Source organism: Oryx dammah, unplaced genomic scaffold (genome assembly GCF_014754425.2).
Source record: "Oryx dammah isolate SB20612 unplaced genomic scaffold, SCBI_Odam_1.1 HiC_scaffold_8, whole genome shotgun sequence".
Classification (NCBI taxonomy): Eukaryota; Metazoa; Chordata; class Mammalia; order Artiodactyla; family Bovidae; genus Oryx; species Oryx dammah.
The window spans coordinates 33,191,793-33,215,089 of NW_024070192.1; the positions used below are offsets into that span (position 1 = coordinate 33,191,793).

At 49.9% G+C, this 23,297-nt stretch overlaps 2 protein-coding genes across 2 annotated transcripts in view; one reads left to right on the plus strand and one right to left on the minus strand.

The window, feature by feature from the left end:
* The first annotated feature begins 2,141 nt into the window (after nt 1–2,141).
* Nucleotides 2,142–10,172, plus strand: RCVRN (recoverin). Its single transcript, XM_040243358.1, has 3 exons — nt 2,142–2,522; nt 6,061–6,172; nt 9,742–10,172. Exons 1-3 carry the CDS (start codon nt 2,142–2,144, stop codon nt 9,855–9,857), a joined length of 609 nt encoding a protein of 202 aa, XP_040099292.1. The 3' UTR covers nt 9,858–10,172.
* A 3,377-nt stretch (nt 10,173–13,549) lies between these two features.
* GLP2R (glucagon like peptide 2 receptor) overlaps nt 13,550–23,297 on the minus strand; it is a 43,598-nt gene continuing 33,850 nt past the window's right edge. Inside the window, exons 9-11 of the mRNA XM_040244437.1 lie at nt 21,760–21,898; nt 16,644–16,685; nt 13,550–15,643 (exon numbers count right to left, since the gene is read on the minus strand). Of these exons, the coding sequence (XP_040100371.1) occupies nt 15,308–15,643; nt 16,644–16,685; nt 21,760–21,898 (517 nt within the window). The 3' untranslated portion in view covers nt 13,550–15,307. The remainder of the gene's footprint in view (nt 15,644–16,643; nt 16,686–21,759; nt 21,899–23,297) is intronic.

Below are 23,297 nucleotides of genomic sequence, written 5' to 3' on the forward strand. Positions count from 1 at the left end.
AGCAAGGGCACCAGCGGCCTCTCCTTTGGGCATTGAGATTTCGGGTACAAGCCTACTCATGAGGGCTCTTCCCTATGGCCCATACTGGGTACTGAGCTGACCACAGGGGTGGAAGCCTCCCCTGGCAGAGCTCCTTCTTGTCCATTCATTCACTCAGCAAGCACATACTACTGTCTGCCAGCTCCCGGCACCAGGCTTGGTGGCCAACCAACGATTTACAGCTGAAATCAAGCCACAGGTAAGTTGTATTTATCCCACACCGTGTTTTTGAAAAATTTGGAAATCACTCCCACAGTTTGGAAATTGCATCTGGAAATCTGATTTCTGATTTCTCTTGGGTTACCGAAAAATCTAGTAACGCCAGGCCACAATCCCATCTGACTACATTCTAATGGAGGCAGCCCTGTCATGTGGGACATAGGCCTCACCACTCCCTATTGCCTTCCTAATTCCCTGGCTTCACTCACACACTCCACACGCTGGCTTCTGTATGCAGTGCACTTCTGGATCCCTGTCATAGAAGAATATTGGCAATTCATCCCTATATGTAACAAAAGGTATATAAGCAAACCCCAAAATAAAGAAATTGGATCAGTTTCTGGAAAAAAAAAAAGAAGAAGAATATTGGCAAAAGGTAACATGGGTTCAGGGCTTCCCTGATAGCTCAGTTGGTAAAGAATCCGCCTGCAATGTGGGAGACCCTGGTTTGATTCCTGGATCAGGAAGATCCCCCGGAGAAGGGATAGGCTACCCACTCCAGCATTCTTGGGCTTCCCTTGTGGCTCAACTGGTAAAGAACCTGCCCGCAATGCGGGAGACCTGCGTTTGATCCCTGGGTTGGGAAGATCCCCTGGAGAAAGGAAAGGCTACACACTCTAGTACTCTGGCCTGGAGAATTCCATGGACAGTCCATGGGGTTGCAAAGAGTCGGAGACGGCTGAGCAACTTTCACTTTCACTTTTCACTTTCAACACGTGTTCGCCTCTTACCACTGCCAGGCTCTATTGTAAATGCATTGCACATATTAACTCGTTTCAGGCTTACAGTAACAGTGAGGGCGATGCTATTTCAATGCCCGTTTAGTCAAGGAATAGTCACGGAGGGCCCAAAGCTGGCAGGTACCCTTCATGCAAAGGAAATGCAGTGGGGAACAAAACAGACAGAATCCCTGCCTTCATGGTGCTTTCATTCTGATGCCATCCCAGGCAGCACGTGGAATAAATAACCACTAAGTCAGAAGGTGTACTCTAGAGGAAGAACAACCACGCAGGATAAACAATTGGGGCTTGCTGGTGGTTGGGGTGGGGGTGCTGCTGTTACTGAGAAGGCAACATTTAAGGAAAGCCATGAGGGAGGTGAAAGATTAGAAGAGAACTCTAGGCAGAGACAGGTTAAGAAACATGCCTGAAGCTGCTGTATAGGTCAAGGAGATCAGCTCGGTGCTCTGTGATCACCTAGAGGGGTGGGTGGGGGAGTGCGGTGGGAGGGAGGCTTGAGAGGGGACGTATGTACACTTTTAGGTGACACACGCTACTGTACAGCAGAAACTAACACAGCATTGTAAATCAATTATACTCCAATTTTTTAAAAAATGAAAGAAAAAGAAATGTGCCAGAGGGTCACACAGCTAGTAAATTGCAAAGCTTAGGTTTGAACCCGTGCTGGTTCCAGAGCCTGATTCCTAACCCAGCATTAACAGGACCACCCCTGCCACAGAGACTCTCAGCGTTAGCGCAACGGAAGACAGGCAGGGAGCATCCTTGCTCTTAGAGAGCTAGAGCTGGCCGTGGGGGGTGAGGTAGGGATGCCCGCGGGGCAGTGGCTGAGGCCCCAGGTCTCAAGATTCTGCTCTACTGTCTCGGCCTCCCAGAAGGCCAAGATGGATTGACCTCCTGCTGTCAGCTCTTTATTTTAATCTCAAGGGGCTTCTGGGAGCTCACCTCCCTCCCCTCAACCTCAAGCTCAAGCTCCAGGCCCCTCCTCCCTCCAAGTACTGGTGTGAACCGGCCACAAATCCGCCTAATCCATCAGCATCTCAGGGTGCGACCATCTCCTGCGGCACCCAGCCCGGCAGCCAGGAGACCCCATTGCTCCCACCCACCCAGCGGTGACAGCCCGGCCGGGCCCACGCCACCTCACCCATGGGGAACAGCAAGAGTGGGGCCCTGTCCAAGGAGATCCTGGAGGAGCTGCAGCTGAACACCAAGTTCACGGAGGAGGAGCTGAGCACCTGGTACCAGTCCTTCCTGAAGGAGTGCCCCAGCGGCCGGATCACCCGGCAGGAGTTCCAGACCATCTACTCCAAGTTCTTCCCCGAGGCGGACCCCAAGGCCTATGCCCAGCACGTGTTCCGCAGCTTCGATGCCAACAGCGATGGCACCTTGGACTTCAAGGAGTACGTCATCGCCCTGCACATGACCAGCGCGGGCAAGACCAACCAGAAGCTGGAGTGGGCCTTCTCCCTCTACGACGTGGATGGCAATGGGACCATCAGCAAGAACGAGGTGCTGGAGATTGTCACGGTCAGTGTCAGCCTCCTCGTCTGCGGCAGAGAGGGACGGGGGTCTCGAGGAATTGGGCTGCCTCTAATTCCCCATAGGGGCCTGGCTGGGAGGAGGGAGTGGACACCCGAGGGTGGTGACTCAGTGGCTCTGAGAACGTGGTCAGGAGGAGTCTCCAACAAATCAATATTAATAGAGGGCCAGACAGTATTCTTGCCTGGAGAATCCCCATAGACAGAGGAGCCTGGCTGGCCACAGTCCATGGGGTTGCGAAGGGTCAGACACGACTGAGCGACTAAGCACAGCACAGGGCACCTTCCCACAGCTTCATTTTCTTCCTCGAGAAGAAGAATCTGGGAATTTTCTATTATCTACCTTTACCGTTTCCTTCTTTCCCTCCCATCTTCCTTCCTTTCTTCATTAAAGTGTTCTCCAGGGACTTCCCTGGGGGTCCAGTGATTCCAATGCGAGGGGTGCAGTTTCCATCCCTGGTCAGGGAAATAAGATCCCACCTGCTGTGCAGTGCAGTTAAGAAAATATAAATAAATAAGTAGGTGTTAAAAATAATAAAACATCCCTCAGAACCTCCAATAGGACACACTCGCATTCTTTTAAAAAAGAAAATTATTTGGCTCCAGGGTGGGGGGCGTCTTAGTTGAGGCAGGTGAAGTCTAGTTCCCTGACCAGGGGTGGAACACCAACCCCAGCCCCAGCATTGGGAGCCCAAAAATCTTAGCCACTGGACCACCAGGGAAGTCCCTTTCATAACATCTTATGGACAAACACTAACGAACTTTTTGGCCAACCCAATATATTTATGTATTTATGTTTATTTTATTTGGGTCCTGTGGCTTTTGGTATCTTAATGCCCCAAACAGGGATTGAACCAGGGGCCACCGCCACTGCAGCAAAAGCCCCGAGTCCTAACCACTGGAGAGCCAAGAAAGTCCCTTGCGAGTTATTTTAAAGGCATAACTTGTTTCAAATATGTTGGCCCAGGGTCAGATCATCTGCCAAGATTTTTAGGTGTTTGAAAAGTAGTTTTATTTAATATAAAATGCATGCAATTTAGAAACCTATGCCAAAGAAAATGAAAATTGCCTTTAATTTCATCATCCAGAGAAAACTACTGTCAACAAATAAGCATGTATCTTTCCAGTCTTTTATCTATATATTGAAAAATAACTTTAGAATTAGGACATATTCACATATGGTTTTATCATACTTTTCTTCAGCCACTATTTTATATCAAATTGTTTTTAACAGCTGCTTAGAATTCCATCTTATAGACATGTCATAAAATTACTTAACCATTCCTATATTTTTGGACAATGAGGATGCTTCTATTTTTTCCTTATTATTTCTTTCCCTTCATTCAGTATCATTTTACTGGATTTTTTTGCCCCCCATCCCCACCCCATGCCAGTTGCTTTCTTTCTCTAATCCCATTCCTGTAAAGAGAGAATATTCTTCATCTTTCATGTAATTTTTGAGGCATTTATAATCCCACTTTCATTCACCCAATTCTTCCACGCTTATTAGGCAAAACCATAGAGAAAACAGCCAAGGATGCAGCCGTGGTCAGCGACTCCTTCCTGGGCCTCCCATTAGAGGCAGGTGTGTGTAGAAACCTCACTGGTCTCTGGGCAGGGCCTGCAGCGCAAGCTCCTTGGATTGACAGGTGGCCTGCGGCAGGGACCACCTAAAGGATGCCAAGCCCAGCAGAGGCCTCTGAGTTGGTGCTTCTTCAGAGAAAGGAGGAGGAAGAAGATGAAGGGGTAGAGGGGAAGGGGAGGGGGAGGAGAGGGTGGGAAGGCGTGGGGAGGCAGAGAGAGAAGGGCACATCCACAGATGAGGCTATGCAAGAGCATGCCAAGCCTCTACTATTCACCATGTCCAAGGTAACTGGCCTGGGAGTCAGTCATCTGTTGTGGGTTCTGAAGTACCAACACCAAGCTGGGCCTCCAGAAAACCACAGAAACTCCCACCCCCCCCAGGGCGAGGATGTAATGGTTCTTTGGCGGTCCATTCCCAGAGGCCCTGACAGTGTGCCCTTGGTTTTAGAAGCGGGGTGATGGGCAGCCAGTCACTCCCAGCCTTTAGCCTTCTGGCCTGCCCATGGGTCCCTGGCTCAGGAACTTAAAGGAGCCCTTACTTCACTGCCGGGTACCTCGGGGCTCTGAGCGCTGTCAGTGAGGCAGCTGCCCCAGCTGCGGGTTTTGACTTCCTTGCTTCTTTTGCTACAGCACAGGGAGCTGAAAGGGAGTTTCTAAAGCCACTGCTCTTCCCTCCAGGTAAATTTCATAGGCATTACTGCCTCTGCCCGGCTGGTTCCCTGATGTCTCCACGGCATCCCAGTCCCAACACTTAGGTCGCAAGCTGGGACACTCAAGATGGGGGAGCCACAACCTTGAGCATCCACTCTGGGTCTGGCCAGCCTGCTGGAATCCTAGTAACCTGGAGCTGAAAGGGCACATCAAGACTACCCTGTCCCTTTCCCTGATCACATGTCGGAAGGCACTTCCTGCTTTGCTGGACATTGTCGACTCAGCTCCTGTATTAGCTAGAGTAGAGGGAAGTGAGAAGGACCCTTGAGCTTTACCCTCCCTAAGCAGAGGGGTAAAGGAGGGGCTTCCAGAGGCCTTATCCAGCCCCTACCATGCTCTCCAAGACATTCTGGGAATAGCATGAGATGCAAGCACAGAGGTTTTAGAACCAAACTTGCCAGGGTTAGAATCTCCAGTCTTCTGCTTCTGGTTGGCCGAATTCTAGCAAGTCAGCTGATTCAGTTTCTCCATCTGTGAAATGGGCCAATAACACCCACCTCATAAAGCTGTCATGAGTTTACATGTAAAAACACTTAGAAGTGTGGCACGTGTTAATCACTTAACAAACATTAGCCCTTATTACCATAAGCAATCCATGTGGTGCTACTGTTGAAGAACCCGCCCGCCAGTGCAGGAGATGTAAGAGACATGGGTTCGATCCCTGGATCGGGAAGACCCCTTGGAGCAGGGCGTGGCAACCCACGCCAGTATTCTTGTCTGGAGAATCCCATGGACAGAGGAGCCTGGCAGGCTATAGTTAATGGGGTCGCAAAGAGTCGGACACAACTGAAGTGACTTAGCACACAAGCACCATAAGCCAGCCTGCTAGGCAACCAAAGTACCACTTGGATTCAGAAAAAGCCATCTGATGTACTTCTGGGCAGTGAGGTCAAAGGTACCAGTTTTCAAAATGCAGCCTTCAGAAAGCTTTTTATTTCTTATTTTCATTTTTTAATACAATGAAAGTAATATGTCTGCATGGTCAGGAAATTCAGACTGTACAGAAAGGGACAAAATAAGAAGGGAAAGTCATCCTCACCTCTTCCCCACATTCCCTTCCTCTTCTTAAAAGTACAGATGACTCCTCCCCACTCTCAAGAACTAGGATTTAGTCGGTGCTAGTGGGTTGGGGGACCTGGGCATCTGCATTTTAACCTCAGCGTCCTGCTTAGCCATGTGGGTTCCCCCAGAATCACTTCTTCTGACCAGTGCTCCCCCTCAATCTGGTGCAGGCTATCTTCAAAATGATCAGTCCTGAGGATGCAAAGCGTCTCCCAGAAGATGAGAACACTCCGGAGAAGCGAGCAGAGAAGATCTGGGGGTTCTTTGGCAAGAAGGATGATGGTGAGTGACTTCTTCCCAGCCCTTGATTTCACAGTCCCAGGCTATGTCCTAGAGACCCCAGTGAGATTGACCCTTCCCAGTCCAGAGACCAGGTGGGACGGAGGACCCCTCCTCCCACCACAAGGTGATCAGCAGAAGAATGGTCAGCAGACACTTGTGGGCCCTTCTGGAACTGACTGAAAATGTCACCACCCCCCACCACTCATAAAACTCCGCCACTGCCTGAGATTCTCTGGGGGCGAGTGCACGCTCTAAAGGATGGGTGCTTTGGGAAAAAAAGCATCTTTTGTTTGGACAGAGATAACCCACTTGGCTAAGTCGCTTCAGTCGTGTCCGACTCTGTGCGACCCCGTAGACAGCAGCCCACCAGGCTTCCCCGTCCCTGGGATTCTCCAGGCAAGAACACTGGAGTGGGTTGCCATTTCCTTCCCCAATGCAGGAAAGTGAAAAGTGAAAATGAAGTCGCTGAGTCATGCCTGACCCTCAGCGACCCCATGGACTGCAGCCTTCCAGGCTCCTCCGCCCATGGGATTTTCCAGGCAAGAGTACTGGAGTGGGGTGCCATTGCCTTCTCTTCAAACCCACTTTGAAGAAAGAGTAAAAAATCAAGGCAACAGCCCATCATTTTGTATACAAATGACAAGTTTTGAGGCTTTGCAAGCATACCGCTTTCTTTTTGAATGGAATGCCCAGTTTTTTGTTGTTGTTATTTTAGGACACTTTGGTTTACTTGTTTTAACCAAACAAGTAGCCTTCTGCACGGCTGGGATGGGGTAAAGCTCACTTCAGAATTAGCATGGCATCCCAAGTAAAGTGTGTGTGAGTGAAGTTGCTCAGTCGTGTCCAACTCTTTGAGACCCCATGGACTGTAGCCTACCAGGCTCCTCTGTCCATGGGATTTTCCAAGCAATAATACTGGAGTGGATTGCCATTTCCTTCTCCAGGGGATCTTCCCAACCCAGGGATCGAACCCAGGTCTCCCACATTGTAGACAGACGCTTTACCGTCTAAGCCACCAGGGAAATCATCCCAAGTAAGAGGGATCTCAATTTATATGGTGTTACTTTAGGAAATTAGTTTGGGTCCCCCCTCCCAACCCCCAAGCACCGTCGGATGGAATTAGATTTCAATTCAATTTCAAGAGATTGATGGGGGTAGGGGGTGTGCTATGAGGGGAAGTGAGGAGAGATCTTCAGGAGGCTGGGAAAGCCATCAGACTGCAAAGCAGATGAACGGCTTATGGGCAGATGCAAGAAAAGTCTTAAACTGCAGGGCTGGGCTAAGAAAGTCTTGGTGAAGCTGAGGGTGTGTCCTCGGGCCCCCTTCTGCCAGGAGCTGACCTGTCTTGGCTCCCTCCCCTGTTCAGTCTGACCGAGAGCAGCCAATGGGGAGCCTGAGCTTGTACTGAAAGCAGTGATGGGATTCCAGAACTGGGTGGCAGGGGCTGCTGGTGCCTGAAGCCCGTGTCCAACTCGGGAAGGACACAGGAGAGGGGCTGGTGTCAGACAGGGACTGCAAACTTGAATGAGCACTGGGGCCGGGATGATGAAGGTGAGAGAAGTGGACAGTGGCCCAATGAAGCAATAGGGACTGGCAAAGAGTGGGGCATGAGGGTCTGCCTGGTTTTACGGCCTCTGGTCAATTGTTACCACATAGGAATACAGAGCCGCTGGGGCCTCATCGTCTTTTTTTTTTTTTTTAAATAGAAGCCAGCTATTGAGATTTTTAAAATCTGAAATGATGAAACACTACATGGTCCACACACTTCTGAGAAGCTGGTATCGGTCCATTTGTGATCTCTGGGCCAGAATCTTACCAGGGTTCCAGGTCACATGCCCAAGGAGGATGATAAAGAAGGCCCCTACTAATCTGCAGTCCAGGGAGAAGATTAGTAACCAGATCTGTGACGTTAGGGCCAGAACTAGGGTGAGGCATGTGAGGTGCCCTGGCACAAGACTTAAGGAGACCCTCTTCTCAGGTGCCAGCCCTGTGCCCATACGATGCTGAAAGTGCGAGCATCCTTAAATGTTGAAGGGGAGGTACCTCCCTTTCCTCACCCAGACCTCACCTCCCCTTTGAACACCTTCTCCTGGCTGCTTCAGGTGCCTCCCAGTGGCACATCACCCCTCGGGCTCTTTAAGCCCCACCCTGACATCCTGCTGGGTCTGGCAGCCGCTGAGTCCCTTGTTCTGCTACTTGCTGACCTGAACATTGACGCCAAGTGAATGTCACAGCAGGCAGTGGTGCTCCTGCCAGGTGACTTGTGTTTTCACATGGTCCACCTGAAGACCAGGCTTCACTCCACAATCAGCTTCTGAGAGTAGGAGTTTCAAGCCATCAGTGAGCCTCATAGGGCACCAGGGACCTTAAAACCCACATTTCATCACCCTGACCTGCACAAGGAACCTGCATCCTAATCCAGGAAGGATTAAGTTCACTCAAAAGGCCTGGAACATAAAAAGCCAATGGAAACACAGTTCAGCTAAGCCAAGTTTTATTGAGCACTTAGTACATCAGGACTATGAGCCTCACCATAAGCAGGAAGGAACATGTGCCTCATTCTAGAGTCATTTCTGGGATTCCCTGGTGGCTCAGACGGTAAAGAATCTGCTGCAATGCAGGAGACCTGGGTTTGATCCCTGGGTTGGGACGATCCCCTGGAGGAGGGCATGGCAACTCACTCCAGTATTCTTGTTGGAGAATCCCCATGGACAGAGGAGCCTGGTGGGCTACAGTCCATGGGGTTGCAAAGAGCACAGCACAAAGTCACTTCTACAGATGACTGTCTCCCCATCAGACCAACAGTTTCCCAGGCCAGGGGCATTATCTCACTCTCTTCCATGCCACACCCTGCCCTCTGGCCTCTGCAATGACCTCAGCCCCATATACAGTGACTCTGGCCCAGAGGAAGGGCTTAGTGAGTGCATTTAACTGGAGAGAACCAAATTCAATAGTTGGGGCAAAGCCCTTTCTTGTCCCAGTTGGGGAGGTAGATTCAGTTCAGTTCAGTTCAGTCGCTCAGTCATGTCTGACTCTTTGCCACCCCATGAACCACAGCACGCCTCCCTGTCCATCACCAACTCCCGGATCCATGTCCATCGAGTCAGTGATGCCATCCAGCCATCTCATCCTCTGTTGTCCCCTTCACCTCCTGCCCTCAATCTTTCCCAGCATCAGGGTCTTTTCAAATGGGTCAGCTCTTCGCATCAGGTTGCCAAAGGATTGGAGTTTCAGCTTCAACATCAGTCCTTCCAATGAACACCCAGGACTGATCTCCTTTAGGATTAGGGATGCAGAGATGCCTAGGAAAGGATCGCCAACCAATCAGAAGAGACACAGCACTAGCCCAGCCTCCTAGAGACCCTGCAGGGCCTGTCATTAACCCTCTCGTTGCTGGTTCACCGGGAGGTCCAGGGGTCCTAGGAAAGAGCTGGAGGGTGGGGTTATCCTCAGAGGAAAGGAGATCAGTATTTTCATAATAGAGCCATCCACTCTGGATATGCTTGCAAAGATCAGCTTCATTGCAGCTGGAAACAGCCTATCCTGACTATTACTTTCTCCTCTTGCAGATAAACTTACAGAGAAAGACTTCATCGAAGGGACCCTGGCCAATAAGGAAATTCTGCGACTGATTCAATTCGAGCCTCAAAAAGTGAAGGAGAAACTGAAGGAAAAGAAACCCTGATGTCAACTGCTCAGGTCTCCTCCCTGCCCACCCCTCTCAAATAAACACGCATGTGCACACATGTGCACGCGCACACACACATAAACAAAAACACACATCGCCCCCGGAGCCGGGAGGGCCTCCAACCCACAGCACATTAAACCCTTCTGCACACCTCCCTGCCAAACGGAAGTGTCGTTAAGCATTCACCAAGTCCCGCCCACTCTACTGCCCGCCTCCCCTCCCCCCAGCCCGCCAGCCCAGGCCTCCGTAATAATTCCAGGATTAGGTCACAGGAGCCCTAAATATAGGTCACTGGAGCCCTAAATATCCCCGCCCCCATGAAAGCTCCTTTGTGGATTGTTGGGTAAGCAGGTTCCAATAAATGCAAGAGGAGCCGGGCACTCAGCTGACTGGTCATTCTCCAACTGGAAAAGGAAATGATTTCTGTCGGTTCAGCCTCACTGACAAGGCTGTGTCGCCGTCGCAGTCGCAGACCAGGGTGCGGGGACTGTGGTGCTGGAGGAAAGAGACACGGCCCTGTTTTGGTACAGCTCAGGGTGCAGAGACGACCATAGACCTTGAAGAAGCCGGCCTGGGTGGTGGGGTTACCATGGAGACCTGCAAAGCATTGTGGGCGGGGCCGACTTGTCCAGGGAAGGGGAAGGTGTTCTGGAAGAAGAAGCGTTTCAACTAAGACCCAGGGGATTGGAGTGGGGGAAATGTGGGGGTGGAAAAGTGATGTGTCTCAGAGACCCCGAGTCGGGAATGAGCAGTTCAAGTTCTAGGACCCTGAGAAGGCCAGTGTAGCCCAAGAGCAGAGGGAGGAAGCGGGGAGAGCAAACTGAGTTAAACTTACAAAGTAGGCGAGGGGCGGCGGGTGGGGGCAGACCATGTAAGGACTTCCCTGCAGGCCAGGGGAAGACCTAGGGTTCACCGTGGGGGTAGTGGGGGCTCTGTGGGGTTGGAAGTAGAAGGGATTTATGTTTGTAAGAGAACCCCACCCCACCCCCCGCAGGGTAGAAATAAATTAGGCAAGACTGAGGCCTGGATATCACACTCCTATAATCGCCTAGGTGGCCTGGGTCAGGGGAACAGTAGTGAGGTGTCGAGAACGCGACCTGCTGGGAGATATTTAGAAAGTAGGATCCACCTGACTGGTTCAGGGGAAGAGGGAGGAGCAACGATGGTCAGTAGCCATTTGCAGCGTGGGTGCCCAGTGTAATCCATTTGATTACACCAGATACCTCAATGGTTTTCACTTGGTTTTCATTGGTGATGTCGATAGGTTTCACTGGTGAGAGCCACCAACGTGGGAAACAGCAGGGAGAGATGCTGGTTTCGGGGGAGGCAGCCCCTACTTTTTAGGGGCAAGGAAAAGGAGCCACAGAGTCAGCCAGTGGCTTGGTTAGGGTCAGCTAATGAGTGGAAGCCAGCCCAGCGCTGCCTGTTGGCTTACACTGCCTTATCAGAGCTCCAGGGCCTGGGACACCTCAGAGCTCCATCAGTGGGTTCTGAAGATTATTGTGTTCATTGTCTTGAAAGCTCTTTTATTCTTCAGCCTTAAGTTCCAAGAGGAGGTCAGAAAAATATGCAGATGTCCCAGACACTTGAGCAACCTGTATGCAACCCTCAGGGGCTGAGGAGTCTCCATCTGCTGGTGTGGGGGGATTACCCTCGCTTTAGTAACAGCAAAGTCTCAATCACCGCCACCAGAAAGTGCTGCTCTTTGTGGAGGACAACCTTGAGAGTCATCGTAATACTTAAGGATGCAGTGTTTCCTATGAGTCAGGCATTCTGCTGGATACTAGGCGTTATTTCATTGATGGAGGTGTTATTATTAATATCCCCAGAGTATGGATGAGGACACTGAGGCCACAAAGTAAGAGTAGGGTTAGTACTTGAACCAGAGTCCCTTTAATTACACCAGAATGCCTCAATAGTTTTTACTTGGACCTGATAGCACAGAGAAGTCTGGGATCACACAGCATCAGAGCTGGAGGTGGGAATGGCTATACAGCTCTAGTCCAGCAGTTTTGGCAGGAGGAGAGAAGCTAGCTGCCCAAGATGCCCCTCCAGTATCAGACATAGAGGCCACCCAGGAGCCATCTCAGAGGGAGAAGAAAGGCCCAGGGTGGCCTAGGGAAAGAAGCAAAGGACTCAAGGCCTCACTCCAGTGTTCTTTCCCAAGCTGTGTGCTGGGCTGCTGGTGAGCCCAATGGCAACCCACGCCAGTACTCTTGCCTGGAAAATCCCGTGGACAGAGGAGCCTGGTGGGCTGTAGTCCATGGGGTCGCTGTGATTTGGGCACGACTGAGCGACTTCACTTTCATTTTTCACTTTCCTGCATTGGAGAAGAAAAAGGCAACCCACTCCAGTGTTCTTGCCTGGAGAATCCCAGGGACAGGGGAGCCTGGTGGGCTGCCGTCTATGGGGTCGCAGAGAGTCGGTCACGACTGAAGCGACTTAGCAGCAGCAGCAGCGGCAGCAGCCATCAGTGTTTCTAGAATTGCAATGTTCCAGTAATTGCAAAGCCAGAATAGAGACCCATTAGGTGGGATTTTTTTTTTTTCAGTTTAGGCTGTGCTGGGTCTTCATTGCTGTGCACAAGCTTTCTCGGGTTGCAGCAAGCAGGGGCCCCTCTTCATTGCTGGGGAGGGCTTCTCTTGTTGTGGAGCACAGGCTCTAGGGCACCCTCGGTAGTTGTGGTGTCCAGGCCTAGTTTCCCCTCTGCATGTGAAATCTTCTGGGACCAGGAATCAAACCCGTGTCCCCTGCACTGGCAGGTGGATTCTTCACTGGACCACCAGGGAAGTCCCTAGGCAGGACCTTTAAAACAACAGCAAAGTGAATGATCTAGGGAGCAATCTAGAAGAAGGCAGACACCTGCCTTCTACTCTTTTGACATCTGACCTCTACTTCTCTCGCCTACCCCTCTGTCCACTCCTCTTAGTCCCTGAGACAGTGGACCCCTCAGGCTTATTATCCCCAGGCTTATTACCGCAGCTCTTTTCCCCATTCCTGGCCAGGGGCAATGCACCAGTTTCTCCAGGGGTGGAAACCTTAAGCTCCAGTGAGAAACCAATGAAAAAGAAAACACAAATTCAATTTTAAAACTTATTTTAATCATTAGCAGAACAAAAGCAAGCAGTCTGTGTGTGTGGCACCCCATTTGTGGAGTGAGTGAGTGAGGACTTATTTACAAACACTTTTTAAAAAGTCCCTTTCATAAATGGCTGGGCCCTGAATAACTGACTCTCAATAGCATGCAGTACTCCTGAGACTTTTGTTTCCTTTGACGGATGTGTTCTGAACCTGTTGTCAACCAGCTATGCTGGGAACCAGCTAGGAATTCACGCAGCCCAGCTTTCTAGGTGCTAATAAGCCAGTGAGAAACGGAAGAGACTTTTACAGAACGAAAAAACTAGGGCATAGATCTTAATGATTGAATTGTGGATAATCTGGACACAAAAAAGAAACCTTTGCTTTGCTATGTACTTGCCTAATGGTCATTGCTTCAGTTTCCCTGGCTCAGTAATCAAGATAAATAATACTTTGATATAATCATTTTAAAATAAAAATTAATGTTAAAATGTCCATTATGAGCAAAATATTAAAAAAATTTTTTCTGGCTGCATTCCGCATCATGTAGGATCTTAGTTCCCTAACCAGGATAGAATCCACACACCCTGCAGTGGAAGCATGGAGTCTTAACCACTGGACCACCGGGGAAGTTCCTCAAAAATTTTTAAAGTCAGGACCAGACCCTGTGTTCATATCTCATGGTCCGACTTACTCCACCCTCATCCTGGCCTGGTTCCAATAAAATATCATTTTTATGAATGGTCCATGGGCTGTAGCTCACGGAATTGTTGTTGCTTTTTTATCACATTAAAATAGTACTTGACGATTGTGGAGTTTTGTTTTTGTTTTTATTTTCAGTACTCTCTTCAATTTTGCACCTGAACTGAGATCCTCACTTGCCTCACCCTGGTCCCTGTCCTGCTGCCGCATGTCCTTGACAATGGAGTTGCCAGGTGACGTACCAGATGTACAATTAGACTCGAATTTCACATAAAATATATCCCATGGGACATACTTAGACAATACTATTATTCATTGATCCAAAATTCAAATTTAATTGAGGATTGTGTATTTTTAACTGCTGAATCTGGCAACCATACTTGATAAGCATCATACCTCCCGTCCCCCTAAAATAAGGCAGGATTTGGCCCCACAGCAATATATCCCGCCCACCCACTCATGTACAGTTCACATATTATAAAAGCAACACTCCTGAACACTGAAACCCTGTTTCCATAGAGCATTCCTCCTTTGACCTTCCTCAGCCTCTCACCTTACAGTTTCAGTCACTGAACTTGTCCCTAAGCCTGGGCCCTCCTCTGCCTCCAGAAACATCCTCCACTCAGAGCCTGCAGCACAACTCATTCCCCATTGGCAGACTGGGTTCCCTAGCCCTGGCTCCCTCAGCACCCCCTTGACATGTCCAGATCACCCACAGTCCTCTCATTTCAGCTGGGTACCCTCCAGCTCTTAGCACCAATTTCCACAGGATGAGTAGAATTCTTATCAGTGGGGACTTAGGTCAGGGAAAGCAGTGGGTAAACCCCCCAGGGAAGCAGGTACAGCCACTGATGGCAAACCAAACATGGCAGAGAACAGTAGGCAAGTAAGGCTTGAAGAAGTCAAACTCAGACAGGCAGATGGAGCCAGAAAGGTGAGAAAACAACAATGGCAACTTTCAGAGGGGCCCTGGGAGCTGGGGCCAATGCTCCAAGGAAGGATGGGCTTGTCTCGGGTCAAACAGAACTCCCATGGAGTGGGATCCGCACTGTCAGAGAAGGAGGGCAGGCAGGCCACAGCCTAACCGCTAAATGCAGAATGCCACAGGCCTCGCTGGACCAGCGGCCAGCTCAGAGGGGCTTCTAGTTCCAGCACATCCTGCCCTGGATTTTCAAAATGTAGGCTTGCATCAGAATTGCCTGGGCTGCTTGTTATACAAGTCCCATCACCGGCCGTCTAAATGCTCAGGTGTGCTCTCTCAATATCTTTGCTATGAATGAGTCAGACTCCGCATGTGAAACACTTGGCAGGTTGTCCTGGGACACCCTGCTCCCGACTTCAGATGGACACCTGGTGAGCGCTGGCCTCTGTTTCAGAGCCGACATCTCTCTTGGTCCTCAGGCTCCAGTCACTTGAATTTAGGGCCAGCCCGTGAGGCTAGTGGTCATTCTGGAAAACAGACCTCCGGGGCGATGAGGATGACAAGGGCAGGCAGAAGTGGTGAGGGTATGCAGCCTCTGTCTACGGAGCAGGGAAAGCCTGGAAAGAGTCGTGGCGCTGGGGAGAGCCAGGTATGCCGGAACGATGCTCAGCCTGCATCTCCAGCTTGGGCGCCGCCTCCTTCAAGTGCTCAGGAGTCCACGGGAACCAGTGCAGTGGGCTCCTGCCTAGATCTCACTCTCCTCAAAGATCTCCTCCATGGTGTGCACCAGGGTGAAGTCACCCTCGCTGCTCTCTGACAGGCTGCTGCCGCGGGGCCAGGCTGCGTGGCCTTGACGAGGCGGGGTGCCCCCCACCCCTAGGCTCTCCCTGGTCGAGTGCAGGAGCCGCCCACCACCAGGCGAGGGCTGCGCCTTCTGCAGCGACCCAGAGTTGGTCCCTTCCGAGAGCTTCTTGGGACATTTCCCCAGGAGTCGGAAGTTCTTCCCCAGGACCCAGGCTCTGCAGCCCAAGTGGTGGGCCAGCAAGAAGCGGGCCCACTGCTTTCGCAGCTCGGCCTTCACCTGCCAGGTGAGAAGAGAGCAAGGTTACTGCCCGGGAATCACTGAATCCTGCATCCACTCAGCAAATGCATGTTGAGTGGCTACTCAGGACCACCCTTCGGAAACTTGCGTTCTCACTAGGGGAGAGGAAGAGAGAAGCAAACAGATGCGTTTGAGCAGAGTGGGTAGTAACACCTGAGGCTGTTAAGCAGGACCACGGAAGGAGGCAACAAAAATATGAGACACAGTGTTTAGAAAAGGGCTGTGTCAAGGTGGCATTTGAGACCTGCCTGATGAATCAAGGGTCCCTGCATGAATATATAGGAAAGGCAGCGGTGAGCAAGACAGACAAGGTTTTGCTGTCAAGCAGCTTACATTCTACTGGAATGTGGCAGAGATCAATATTTAAACCTGGGGTTGGGAGAGGGGAGGATGAAAGGGAGCTAGAAATCCCACCGGCTCCTAAGTCAGGAGCAAACTGCTCCAGCCTGGGCCCTTCCCGCTCTCAAGCCTCTTTCCAAGTGAGCAGAGAGCTGACTGGGGCTCGGCAACCATAATAAATGTAACCGTTGTTACGAGGCAGGGGACCTTTACCACGCACACCCCAGGGTAACACCGCAGGGCAGGGACTGTTGCTACTCCCATTTACAGACTGAGGTTCTAAGAGCCACGGTGACCTAACACGGAGCTCCTAAGTGGGTGAGTCTTCACGGCTTGATGCGAATTTTTGGACTCTAGACTTGCAGCTGGTTCCCTCTATCACACTTTGATCCTCCTGGCTGGCATAGCTCCAGCAGGACCATGGTTGGGTTCTGTAAAGAAAACTCACCCCAACACCTTGTCCCCGGAGTCTCAGCTGCTTCTTCTCTCCACTGGACACCCGAGGTGCCCATTTGTCCCAACACATGCCGGTCACTGCATGTCTCCCCGTGGCATTGCCATATAAACTGAACCCTCCAGGGGGCAGCAGGATGCCAGCCCCAGCCTTGCAGGAAGCTAGAAGTCAGCACAGAAAACTTACCTCTCCATTAGCAAAGCAATACTGCGAGGCCACCAGTAACCCCTGGAATGAAAGGAAGAGGTGGTGTGAAGCTCTGCCGCGTAGAAGATGTGTCTGAGGGTCTCTTGGAACATCCGCAGGCCAGCCCTAGTCTCAGCAGCTTCTACAAGAGGCAGGCAGCTACTTGCTTGTGCTAACTAGAGTTAGTCTAGTTAGTACGTACTGGTGATGTTAACTTGGATTTCCATGGGGTCTCTTCTTACTTTGACACCCACCGCCCACATCAGCCAAGGCATTTGCTTAGGTGGTCACAGGTCAGTGACGTGTGTGTGTGTGTTAGTCGCTCAGTCATGTCCGACTTTTTGCAACCCCATGGACTGTAGCCTGCCAGGCTCTTCTGCCCATGGGAGTCTCCAGGCAAGAGTACTGGAGTGGGTTGTCATTCCCTTCTCCAGGGGATCTCCTGACCCAGGGATCAAACCCAGGTCTCCTGCATTACAGGCAGATTCTTTACCATCTGAGTCACCAGGGGAAGCCCAATATCATTTATTCAATTATACAAATACTGAAAAAGGCAAATGTCCCATTTCTACTTGTCCATAGTGGGCAATTTAAGTATTTTTGTTTTTGCCTGACTTGCATCCTTTCCTGACCCTTCCCCAGTCCCTGGGCTTCTGGCAGGGCTGTCAAGCATGCAGTCCTCATGTCCTATGAAAGCTATCATCACCATAAGCTGCTCAAATGGTCATGTGACCCTAGCAGGGCCAATCACAATTCTTTTCACTAACAAAGAAAGCTTCGTCTCTTCCCCGCATTGGCCAACTTCAGAGTCAAAGTCAGTCTGGAGACACTCAAGGGCATCTCTCTCAGCCACACAGAGTGAGCCCATCTGAGGATAAGGCCAACATAGAGAAAAGTTGAGGCTGGAGATTGTCAAGAGATGGGTTTCGGCGATACTGCTATGGCTTTCCCTGAGACACGAGGGTCTCTGGGACTTGGACTGTGTGTCTGATACACTGGAGCTCCATATGTGTGCAGGACCCAAGGGCTTGAGTGTTTATGGGAAGAACATCATAAAATGCCAGGACTCACAAGGAAAGGACACATTTCCAAACAGAGAGTGAAGGTCATGGTGTAGGCTGACTCTTCCATCCCTCTTGATAACATTTCTCTCATCTGCTGTTGCTAGGTTGGGAGGTTTGGTGCTGGGAACAGAGCTGGAATTGAAAAGGAATTATAAAATGTTGTTGGGATGGGGGTAGATTTTTATGCTTGTCCTCAGGGAAGCCAGAGATCGCCATGCAGGCTGACATGACATCAGTCACGTGTTTGGATTCTGCCCAGGGGCCGGGAATTTTCCTTCTCCTGGGCACCTTTATTCCATGGCTACAGAATGGTTCTGCTCTAGGACTCCTAAAAGGGGGCACAGTGCAACCAGTTTACCATTCTCACACACTCGGTCTCCTTGGAGGGTCAGAGCTGCTCCATGCAGTTGGCAGGGCAGGTGTTATTTGCCTCTGGGTCTAGGATATTAGAACAGGGTGCTGGAACTCTCGTGAATCAGTTGGCTAAAATAGGATTTCACATCACAAGCGTGTCTTTCACTTCTTTGCGTTCCTGAGTCATGGATGGAGGAACATCCTGGAGTCTGGTTAATTCTTGTTCTAGATGAAGCAGGTGTGAAGGGCTCGGCCCCCGAGCAGATGGCTCTCACCCCATATGTCACCACCACATGGCAGTCTCTCCACAGATCCCTTGAGAGCAGCGGGAGGCTGATGAAATCCTCTAAGCAATAAGACCTTGGGAGAGCGAAGGCTCCCCCACCGAAGCAGTTCAGTTCAGTCACTCAGTAGTGTCCGACTCTTTGTGACCCCATGAATCACAGCACGCCAGGCCTCCCTGTCCATCCCCAACTCCCGGAGTCCACCCAAACCCATGTCCATTGAGTTGGTGATGCGATCCAACCATCTGATCCTCTGTCGTCCCCTTCTCCTCCTGCCCTCAATTTTTCCCAGCATCAGGGTCTTTCCAATGAGTCAGCTCTTCCCATCAGGTGGCCAAAGTATTGGAGTTTCATCTTCAACATCAGTCCTTCCAATGAACACCCAGGACTTATCTCCTTTAGGATGGACTGGTTGGATCTCCTTGCAGTCCAAGGGACTCTCAAGAGTCTTCTCCAACTCCACAGTTCAAAAGCATCAATTCTTCGGCGCTCAGCTGTCCAACTCTCACATCCATACATGACTACTGGAAAAACCATAGCCTTGACTAGACGGACTTGGTTGACAAAGTAATGTCTCTGCTTTTTAATATGCTGTCTAGGTTGGTCATAACTTTCTTTCCAGGGAGTAAGCATCTTTTAATTTCATGGCTGCAGTCACCATCTGCAGTGATTTTGGAGCCTCAAAAAATAAAGTCTGTCAGTATTTCCGCTGTTTCCCCATCTATTTGCCATGAAGCGAGGGGACCAGAGGCCATGATCTTAGTTTTCTGAATGCCAAAGCAGTAAGGAAAGGAAACTGTTGGATCCAGTGCTGATTCCTATGGTGGAGCCACTAAGACACAGCCCCCTGATTATGCACCTGCTCACCTGAGCTCCCACCTCTGCCCAGTGGCCTGGAGGGAAGAGCACAGGGGTATTCAGGAGGGCAGCCTCTGCCCCGGCACGAGGCTCTCAGTGTGCTTTTGGCTCTTTCTGGAGAGCCCATCTGATTCCTCACCCTCCTCGGCAGTGCTCCAGGGGAGCGGGGCTGCAGGACCAAGTGAGCAGTCTCCAGAGACCGCCCCAAGGTTTTCTCCCCTCCCTTTATGTGACTCCGAACAGCAAGAGGTGGATCTTATCTCCCCTCCCCTAGAGACTGGGATGATCTTGTGACTCCTCCTATGAGCACAATGTGGTGGGAAGTGACATTCTGGGAATTCTGACCCTCCCTCTTAGAACACTTGCTCTGGGGATGTTCTGGGAGTCCAGCTGCCATGCTTCGAGGCACACAAGATACATGGAGAAGCCACGTGGAGGAGGATGGAGGCTCTCTGATCCATATCCTCAGCGGAGCTCCCACACAACAGTCCATGGCAACATCCAGCGTGTGAATGAGCCATCTTGGATGTTCCAGACCAATCCAGCCTTCAGATGTTTGCAGCCTCATTCAAAGATGACATGTATCAAAAGGATTACTCTGACAGCCCAGCTCACAGAATCATTCAGGATAATAACATAGTTAAACTGCTTCAAGCTACTTCTTTGGGGGCTAGTTTGTTACACAATAATGGGTGACCCAAACATGCTTCCAGTCACCAGAGAGTTTGATAGGCTAGGATTCTTTCTCAGAAATCTGACCCACAAGACTCCACATGTCTGATCTTCAGCTGGCTTTGGGTATGTGAGGTCAGCTGATCGAGGGGTGACTTGACGGATCAAGCTCTCTAAGGAAGAAAGGGCACCAGATACTTCTGACAGAACAGCTGTAGGCTTTTTTGTTGTTGTCATTTCTCGTTCGGGATTACTTTTTAAAGAAGATTAAGACCAAGCAACATAGGAAACCCAAATGACTAAACTATATAGCCTTTGAAATCCCCCAAAAAGATTGGAATAAACATGGTTTCAAAATGAAAAAAATTATCAGTGTGTGCTCCCTGTTCAAAACTACGTGCAATTCAGCTCTAACAGAAGGAAAAAGGGCCCATTGTCCAGTGACCCCTACCACCCCTCAGGCTCTGTCTCCCTGGCCTCTGGTGAGTGTGCAGTGGTCAGGAGCATTTTCTTCACTCTGCCCACAGAATCTCAGTACCCGACAGTGTCTGCTGGTAGTGGCTACAGGACTCTGATATAGGGACTTCCCTGGTGGTCCAGTGGCTAAGACTCCATGCTCCCAATGCAGGGAATCCAGGTTCAATCCCTGGTTAGGGGACTAGGTCCCACATGCAGCAACTAGAGTTCATATGGCACAACTAGAAGATTCTGCCTGCCTCAACTAAGACAAGGTGCAGCCAAACACATAAATAAAAATAAATATTAAAAAAGAGACTCTGCTATAGGAAACTTGGGTCTGACCTTCACAGAGCACCTGAGAAGCCGTACTACATAGTGGTTATAAGCAAGGCTTAATCTCTGAATGCAAATCTCATCTCTGCTACTTGTTAGCATATGCAAAAGTTCCTCTGAGCCACGGATTTTTCAACTATTAAAACAATAGAATAATCACTCCCTCACAGTGAGAATGTGAGCATTCAATGACATTTATTTTGACCCAAACAAAACCACTTCTGGTGGCATCTCTGCCTATGCAGGAGATGCAAAAGACGTGGGTTTGATCCCTGGGTCAGGAAGATCTACTGGAGAAGGAAATGGCAGTCCACTCCAGTATTCTTGCCTGGAGAATCCCATGGACAGAGGAGCCTGGTGGGCTACAGTCCATGGGGTTGAGTCAGACATGACTGAACACAGCACAGAAAATCACTTCAGCTGGCCTCAGCCATCTGGGTCTGCAAAGCTTAGGCTCTAGATGAGTGGGGAAGTCATCTAGGAAGTTCAGCCCGTGAATCCCATGAAAGAGAGGTGAGACAGACCTACTATGTCCTCCCTGGATTCCTGCCCCCCAGAATCATGAGAAATAATAAAGATGACTGTCATTTTAATCCGCTAAGTAATGGATGACAATTTAAGCAATGGATGAGCAAAACGCCTAGGTACCTCAACCACAGCTGGCATCTTGTTTCTAGATTCAGCTCCCACACAACTGTCAAGGTTCAAGAGCCTCCTCACTGTTCCTCACTGTAGAGTGAGTCTCTACTCACTGTTCATTGTGCACAAGCTCTGAGGAGAACCCAGCAAAAATAGGCACTTAATAAAAGACTCCATGCTGACACTCACAGAGAAAATGATTGTGAGTCACACCAACTATTACAGAGCAGGAAACAAGCCACTTTCCCTTTTGTAGTCACGAGTCATGCTGGCAAGATTAAAGCAACATTTCCCTCTCCACACCCTCCTAATTTAAAAGGCCCTCGATGATCAGTCCTGCCGTTACTTGAACTCTTTTTCCACCTGCAGGCTCTCGAAATTCTGAGTCTGTATGGATCAAAGGCATTAGGCTTTCTACAAAGGCAAGAAGTCCTTGTTCAGACATCTACTTACATGGAAGGAGCTCAGAGTCAATTGAATGAAGAGTCGTATAAGTCTTGGAAATCCTTCAACTTGATCATCAGTGATGAAAGAAAAGAGAATCTCATGAACGCCCAATAAAGGGATGAGGACCAGCGTGGACTTGGCCAATCTGCAAATAACAACCGAACAGGTGTCATGAAAGCCACCTTGGGAACAGGCAACATTTTCTCCTCTTCTGTGTACTGATTGTGCTTAGTCGTTCAGTCATGTCTCTTTGTGAACCCATGGACTGCAGCCCACCAAGCTCCTCTGTCCATAGGGACTCTCCAGGCAAGAATACTGGAGTGGGGTTGCCATGCCCTCCTCCAGAGGGTCTTCCCAACCCAGGGATTGAACCCAGGTCTCTCGCATTTTAGGTGGATTCTTTACCATCCAAGCTACCAGGGAAGCCCAAGAATACTAGAGTGGGTAGCCTATGCCTTCTCCAGGGGGAATTTCTCAACCCAGGAATTGAACTGGGGTCTCCTGCACTGCAGGGGGATTCTCTACCAGCTGAGCTACCAGGGAAGCCCTTTAGGGTAGCTCTAATCGTATTGATAGTTGGTTTTTCTGTTTGTCTCCTTGGGTACATACACATTGAATGCCCTAAGAGCCAGTATGGTCTTGTTCACAGATGCATCCCCACACTTGACTCATGGAAGATGCTAAAAAAACATGAATTAGATGGATGAATGGATCCCCCCATTCAGATTATGATATACCTACAGATCTTAACGTTTTGTTTGATGGATATATTTGCATGTACATGAGTGTCCCCCTGGGACATTACACAATAAGTTTCCTATTACCTGGCCACCAAGTGTCTCTACTTCTTTCTCTATTCAGAACTTCCAACGTCAATGCCTTACAGAGCCAGAGAAGGGAAAGAAAATGACTTGCCCAGGGTCACACAGCCACTAAGTGGTACCTCCCAGCCCGGAAGCAGGGCTTCCGACCTCACACTCAGGCCTTGCACACTACAAGCAGGATTTCATCATCTGTCCCCATGCTGCTCCCAACCCGACAGCGAGGGCAGCAGGAAATGAGAAACTGATCCTTCTCGTAAAAAGCACCGTGTGGACACCGCTGTTGTATACACTCTACACAAAAAAGACAAACATTCCTTTGTACCACCCACATGCAAATGCACAGCTGGGACCCAGACATTCCGTACCGCATACCGGTGCTGAGAATTCCTACAAAGCTTTGGGGGGGGAAAAAATATATATATATATATTATTGGTTGGCTTTCAGTACAGCTTCATGGGCCCCATGTCAACCCCCTGAATCAAAATCTCTGGAGGTTGGGTCCAGGGAATGAGGATTTATAAAGGACTCCCTGTGGGATATCAAGCAGCCACATTTGGAAACAACTTCTCTTCACTGTTGAGCAGCTTAATTTCAAACTAACTACATGAGCAAAGGTGACTCACATTTGGGGCATAAACAAAGCTACTGTCTGATACACATTTGGGGGAAAAGAACTTAAAGGTAATGTTTTTTTTTTTGCCCAAGTCACTTGTCTTAAA

Excerpts from the sequence above, each read along its gene's own strand:
- RCVRN (XM_040243358.1), top strand. The coding sequence starts at position 2,142 with ATGGGGAACAGCAAGAGTGGGGCCCTGTCCAAGGAGATCCTGGAGGAG. Across the intron at positions 2,523-6,060 it reads AGGTGCTGGAGATTGTCACG|GCTATCTTCAAAATGATCAG; the intron begins GTCAGTGTCAGC and ends AATCTGGTGCAG. Across the intron at positions 6,173-9,741 it reads CTTTGGCAAGAAGGATGATG|ATAAACTTACAGAGAAAGAC; the intron begins GTGAGTGACTTC and ends CTCCTCTTGCAG.